Here is a 7,012-nt window from a genome sequence, read left to right on the forward strand (position 1 = left end):
TTAACACTGGGTTGCACGGGCAGGACACTCTCATCCTTGCTTCCCCTGGGGTCTCAGGACTTCTTACTTCAGCCCAGTTTTTGGAACTTGGGCAACAGCAGCTTCCTCTGGAAGGGGGAGGTCCCGGGCTTAAGTGGGTTTCTACTTTGGAGGCTCTTCTCTGGGTCAACCTCTCCTGTCTCCTGCCCCCAGCAAGCTCTCTTTACCCTTTAGGCGGCTGCTACACAGAGCCCAGGACGAAGGAGCTTTCTGAAGCCCCATGAAAATTTTTGAGACCTAAAAAAAAAAAAAAGGATTGACCCCAAAATATGAAAATAAAACAAAATTAAGAATCATTTAATTTGGACTTCCCTGGTGGCGCAGTGGTTAAGAATCCCCCTGCCAATGCAGGGGACACGGGTTCGAGCCCTGGTCCAGGAAGATCCCACATACCACAGAGGAAGGAGGAATAGGGTTGAAAAGACATCAGTCTTCTGTAGGCCCTTTTGCCTTTTAATCTTTTTTTCTGTGGCCTCTCCCGTTGCGGAGCACAGGCTCCGGATGCGCAGGCTCAGCGGCCATGGCTCACGGGCCCAGCCGCTCCGCCGCATGTGGGATCCTCCCGGACCGGGGCACGAACCCGTGTCCCCTGCATCGGCAGGAGGACTCTCCACCACTGCGCCACCAGGGAAGCCCATCCATTCACCTTTTGAAGGATATCTTGATTGCTTCCAAATTTTAGCAAGTATGACTAAAGCTGCTAGAAACATCCATATTGCAGGTTTTCGTGTGGACATAAGTTTCCAGTACATTTGAGTAAATATCAAAGAGCACATTTGCCGTGTGGTATGGTAAGAGTACGCTTCGCATGATGAGAAACTGTCTTCCAAAGTGGCTGCACCATTTTGCGTTTCCACCAGCAATAAATGAGAGTTACTGTTGTTCCACATTCTCACCAGCTTTGGTGTTGTCAGTGGGCTGGGTTTTGGCCATTTTAACAAGTGTGTAGTGGTATCTCATTATTTGAGCCATTTCTTTACTTTCACACAAAGAATTTATGAACTAGCTGCCTCTGATATATCAAGAAAGCCCTGAAGTTGGATTTTTACAAGAGCAACCAGATATAAAGAACCGTGGAAAGTCAACAAAAAATAAGCACTTTACCTATGTCTAAGCTTGGTATTTACGAAACATTTTGTTTTCTTGTTATTTTGTGTTTTTTTTTTTTTTTTTTTTGCAGTACGCGGGCCTCTCACTGTTGTGGCCTCTCCCGTTGCGGAGCACAGGCTCTGGACGCGCAGGCTCAGCGGCCATGGCTCACGGGCGCAGCCGCTCCGCGGCATGTGGGATCTTCCACGGACCGGAGCACGAACCCGTGTCCCCTGCATCGGCAGGCGGACTCTCAACCACTGCGCCACCAGGGAAGCCCTTTACAAAGCATTTTCATGATTATTGTATCTCTTCATTATTAACTCTGCTATATTCAAAACTGGGAGTTGTGTCCATTTTGACTGGAAAACAGAAGCCAAACCAATGCACCTGTGCAAGCTCTCCTGACATTTTTATTTCTCTTTTGTGACTGGGTCAATAGGCTATGAAATTAACTTATCTTTCCTTAAAAATTTGTGTTAAGCGAAGGGTAAAGCAAATTTACTAACATATGCCAAGTTCTGCTCCAGGCTTTAGAGACATAGAGCTGAATACGTCCCTCAAGGAGCGTTCGACCCGACAAGAAGGCGTAACGACTAGGCCAGTGGAACCTCAGGATAAAACAGACCAGACCTTTTACCCTGGGGATGGGGGGCACTTGGTCTGTTGAAAAGACACCCAGACACGTCTGACCGTTATCCGAAAAGGAACGAAAATAAGCCTGTAAGGGGCTTCCCTGCTGGCTCAGTGGTTAAGAATCCGCCTACCAGTGCAGAGGACACGTGTTCGAGCCCTGGTCCGGGACGGATCCCACACGCCGCGGAGCAACTAAGCCCGTGTGCCACAACTACTGGCCTGTGCTCTAGAGCCCGCCAGCCACAACTACTGAGCCCGCGTGCCACAACTACTGAAGCCCGTGTGCCTAGAGCCCGTTCTCCGCAACAAGAGAAGCCACCGCAATGAGAAGCCCGCGCAACCGCAACAAAGAATAGCCCCCGCTCGCCTCAACTAGAGAAAGATCTGTACGCAGCAATGGAAACCCAACGCAGCCTAAAATAAAATAAAATTAAAAAAAAAAAAAGAGAGAAGAAAATAAGCCAGTAAGACATTAGGGAGGGGTCCAGTCGTGGTAGTAAACAGGATGGGGCTATCAGCGATGGACCAGGAATGTCACATACTTTGAGTACATTATTACGTAGGGCTGTCCCCGTTTACTGTAGGAAGACAGCGTTGACATCTTCAAAAGATGGAAACCCTTTAAGAGAAACCCTTTAGGAGGAGGGAGCACCAGAAGGGCTCACCTCCAAAGCCAGGGTAGCGGCCAGGCTCAGCACGAGAGTGAAGCGGGAGAGGCAATATGAGAGTGCGCGCGTACGCGCGTGGGGTAGCCGTTAGGCGCACCACAAGCGTGAAAGGGGAGGGGGATAAGGGAGTTCGTGCGTGCGCGTCCGCGCGTGCGTGGGTAGCGGAGGCGAGCAGCACGGGGTGAAGGGGGAGGGGGATAAGAGAGCTCGTGCATTCACGTCCGCGCGGGCGTGGGTAGCGGAGGGGCGCAGCGCGGAGGAGTAGGAGGAGGGGAGGAAAAGGGAGAGCGTGCGCGCGCGCGTGGGTGTGGGTGTGTGCGCGCGCGGCCGTGGTAGAGCGGATTGCGTCGCCCTCTATTGACGTGCGCGCGCCCGCACCTAGTTCTACCAGCGGCGTGACCGTAAAGAGGCACGGCCGTGTCGTGAAAGGGGCCGCAACACGCAGGGCGCTGGTTGACGGCCGCGACTCCATTTTGTCCTCCGGTTCTTTGCTTGTAAGTCGCTTGTTTCCGTGGCTTCTGTGAGGCTAAAAGTTTAAAAGGGGTAAAAGTTTTAAAGAATATTCTGGAAGTGTGTTGGTAAGCATAGCGAGTCTCCATTTTCTCTCCGCAGCCGACTTGTGTCCTGCGGTTCCGGAATAGCGGGGGAAGATGCGGCCCTTGGACATCGTGGAGCTGGCAGAGCCGGAGGAGGTGGAGGTGCTGGAGCCCGAGGAGGACTTCGAGCAGTTCCTGCTCCCGGTCATCAACGAGATGCGCGAGGACATCGCGGCGCTGAGCCGCGAGCACGGGAGAGCCTACCTGCGGAACCGGAGCAAGCTGTGGGAGATGGATAGTATGCTCATCCAGATCAAGACGCAGGTGGAGGCCTCGGAGGAGAGCGCGCTCAACCATCTGCAGAACGCGGACGACGGAGTCGAGGGCAGAGGGACCAAACGGTGCGAGAAGGCGGAGGAGAAGGCCAAGGAGATCGCGAAGATGGCAGAGATGCTGGTGGAGCTGGTCCGGCGGATAGAGAAGAGCGAGTCGTCCTGAAGGAGGGTCGGCGGTAAGGCGGGGACCGGCGGGAGCCGCACGGAGGTCCCAGGCGTTGCCCGACGCTTGGGTCAGCTTCGGGGACATTTATTTACTAATGATCCGCGGGGGATGGGAGTTGGGAGAAGAGAATAAAAGCGTGCTCAATTTTCATTTTAGGAGGTGTTAGTGGGTACCGTTTATTTATTTTTGTTACGTCTCTGGTAATTTGGGGGAACACATTGGTTGGTTGGTTGGTTTTGACTTGTACGTGTTTGGTTGAAACCAAAGATCACGATCAATAGGATAACTGTAGGGTAATAAACAACAAAATCACGGTACAGGCCATTGAGCAGAGGGGGGTAGAAATACAGAATTGTCAGAGGGAAGGCCATTATTGGACGCTTCCAGATTTTGCTGGAAGACTGGAAGGGGTCAGGTGGCATGCCGAAGAGGTGGTGTCCTGCGAGGCTGAGTTTGTGAGGGTTTTCTCACTACCTAATGATGAGTTTCTCCCAATTGCACTTCAGGTTTACAGCCAGTGGATTCTGGTCAACTGATGGAGATTGGCTGACACCCTGGAGAAGCTGAAACCAGAGAGCCTTTTGTTTTCTCTTTTTTTCTCTGTCTACACTCTGTCCTCACACTACGTTTCTGCTATGGTCTGTGGTTAATGACCTCAGTATGAGTTTTGACTGTTAAATGTTTCTGTTTGGGGAGGTACCTTTGATTTGGAAAATGCTCTCACGAGAATTAGGGCCTAGATTGTAAGCTGTCGCAGCAGTCACATTTGTTCCTGGGCTTTCGTTATTTCTAAATTTTTGAGGTGCTTTGCTCTTTCTTGTGTGACCTGATAGCTCCCTGGAACTTTGGGTCTGTGTGTAACAGATGAGACTCAGTTGGAGTTCTCCGGCTCTGAAGGTGTTGAAGGAAATGCATTATTTCTGGAAGACGACTCCATGCAGCGATTGCCAACGAAGCTGAAGAACAGACCAGACTTCAATTGGGAATGAGGAGGGGGCTGATCTGGCTGGGACTGATGAACCAAAAGAAGGGCTGCGGGATGGTGGTGTGTTTGGGGACTTTAATTTCTATGTGAGACCAAAGGAGGAGAGATGTATTTTGTTCAAATTTTAGGTTGTATGCGGCACACTGATGTAACTTGTTTGGTCAGATTGTTTGGACAACGTAACTCAGCTTTATGTGACATGGAACCTAGACTAGGAGACGAGATAGGTCTTGGTATTCTGTGTAATGGATGTAATATCCTGATGCATTTCAGGGGATTCTGGACATAAAATGAAAGCGATATTTGCAAAGGCCCTTGAGGGTCTGGGGAAGAAAAACAAGGGCTGTCTGTTTTGGACCCTAAACTGCACAGGGACTAGGTGTCTTCAAGATTCATAAGTTGTCTAGCTGTAAGTTCATTTCAGTAGCAGACCTGACAAGTATTTGAGGTCAAAACCCTACCGTGTGTTTAAAAAAAATTTTACCATGTTAATAAAAGTATTCATTTGCTTGAAAAGACAAGGCTTAAAAGGTTATTGACTGAGAAATATTGTTTCTTTAAAAATGAAATTTTTCTCCTTGAATGTTATCTTCGTTAAATGGGGGGTGAATTTCTTATGGTTTTGGAGGCTCTCAGTAAGCCTTGATCATAGGGAAGGTTCATCTCTCGTGCTGCTGTGGAAACTGGCTGAGGAAAGAGCATGCAGTTGTCCCTCCTATCAGCAGTGGGTTGGTTCCAGGACCCCCCCCCCCTTCCCACAGATACCAAAATCCAGGGCTGCTCAAGTTCGTTATGTCAGATGACACAGTACAGTCGGCCCTCCAGTCCTCTGTGTCTACAGTTGAGCATCCCTCAGAACTTAACCTGTATGCTAATTTTCACCGTAAAGTCTGCTTCCTGGGAATCCAGCTGCTAGCAAGTGTGACACAGTAGTAACCATGTGTCTGTCCCAAGCTGGATACCATGTCTTAGAGCACTGAGTGGGGGAAGGCAAGGAAAGTATTTCAGAGCAAGTAACTGGTGACCTTGGCCTTGAAGGACGGGTACAGCTTCCAAGGAGGAGGAGAGAATGGGGGACATCCCACACATAGGGAACACTAGGAGAAAAAGCCAGCAGTGGGGAGGAGTGGATATGATGAATAAAGAACCAGGAAAAACAACCACCAAAAAAGCTACATTTGCCAAAAGTAGGACCTGTGCTAAGTAGACTACACTTCGTTCTTATTTCACTAGTTTTCTAGTAATTCTTTTTTTCTGTCTCAGGATACCACATTTCATTTGGTAATTTATTTTTAAAAGATGTAATACAAATGGCACAGAATTCAAAAGAAAAAAAAGTGATCCTGGGCTTTCCTGGTGGCGCAGTGGTTGAGAATCCGCCTGCTAATGCAGGGGACACGGGTTTGAGCCCTGGTCTGGGAGGATCCCACATGCCGTGGAGCAACTAGGCCTGTGAGCCACAAGTACTGAGCCTGCGTGTCTGGAGCCTGTGCTCCGCAACAAGAGAGGCCGCGACAGTGAGAGGCCCGCACACCGCGATGAAGAGTGGCCCCTGCTCGCCGCAACTAGAGAAAGCCCTCGCACAGAAACGAAGACCCAACACAGCAAAAATTAATTAATTAATAAACTACCCCCCACATCTTCTTAAAAAAAAAAAGTGATCCCCTCTTCTCCCTAGCATCCTAGGAAGACAGCCATTCACCAGTGCCTTGTATATCCTTGCAAATACTGTGTGTTTACACATGTACATATATAACTCTCCAATCTTTTTTGTACGTAAGTAGAAACACACCTGTGAATGTTCTTTTTTTTTTTCCCCACTTAAAACTATAGTTTGCAAGTTAACCCTAGCCGAACATCCAGACCTGCATTCTTTTTTTACTGGCTGCATGTCCTTCATTGTACTATAAGTATTCAGAGGTGATCCTTACACACCCAGAAGTGTTTGAGAACTATCGTCCTAGATTATTTTCACTCCTTAATTCCTCTTCTTGTGATTTCAGTAACAATTGCAATGCAGCCAACAATGCCCAATTTCCCCAGCTCCTGAAATCAGTCTCGGCTTGCTAGCAGTTGGAGGAGCGACTGAATCTTGTGTTTTCTAAGCAGAGAATGTGGTAAGGATCCATTCTGAGAGGCAGTCTTACCGGGCTGTATAATATTAAATTGAGTCTAGCTAGAGTTGCCAGCATTTTTATTACAGACCCATATGTCCCTCATGGGCCCCAGGCTCTCTCCGTGTCCTGGCTGTTCAGAGGTAGGTCATGGAAAGCTGTGCAGAAAGGCCTGTTGTGGTTCTTGGACAGGTCCCTGACACAGCAGAGGCCCCATGAAGCTGAGGTCTATCTTTGCTCCGATGTGACAAGTGTCCCCTTGTATCAAAGCGCTATTACAGAAAGAAGCACGGGGGCTGTGGGAGCGTGGAGGTCTGGGGAGGCACTCAGGAAGAGAGAAACCAGGTATTATGTAACAACCTCTGAAGAGATACGGATGGAGGCAAAGTGTGCAGAATGCTCAAAATCTGCCGGTCCCCCCCCTTGATCAGAATCGGGCCCGGG

The 7,012-nt window shown here is 49.3% G+C and overlaps 1 protein-coding gene across 1 annotated transcript; it reads left to right on the forward strand.

Annotated features, from left to right (window-relative positions):
• The first annotated feature begins 2,828 nt into the window (after nt 1–2,828).
• Nucleotides 2,829–4,975, forward strand: LOC132520046 (MORF4 family-associated protein 1). Its single transcript, XM_060148752.1, has 3 exons — nt 2,829–2,926; nt 3,045–3,479; nt 3,976–4,975. Exon 2 carries the CDS (start codon nt 3,083–3,085, stop codon nt 3,464–3,466), a length of 384 nt encoding a protein of 127 aa, XP_060004735.1. The 5' UTR covers nt 2,829–2,926; nt 3,045–3,082; the 3' UTR covers nt 3,467–3,479; nt 3,976–4,975.
• The last annotated feature ends 2,037 nt before the right edge of the window (nt 4,976–7,012 follow it).

The sequence above is a fragment of the Lagenorhynchus albirostris genome, chromosome 4 (assembly GCF_949774975.1).
Source record: "Lagenorhynchus albirostris chromosome 4, mLagAlb1.1, whole genome shotgun sequence".
In the NCBI taxonomy this organism is placed as follows: Eukaryota; Metazoa; Chordata; class Mammalia; order Artiodactyla; family Delphinidae; genus Lagenorhynchus; species Lagenorhynchus albirostris.

Bases quoted from the DNA above. Each gene is read 5' to 3' on its own strand.
- LOC132520046 (XM_060148752.1), top strand. From the start codon at position 3,083: ATGCGGCCCTTGGACATCGTGGAGCTGGCAGAGCCGGAGGAGGTGGAG.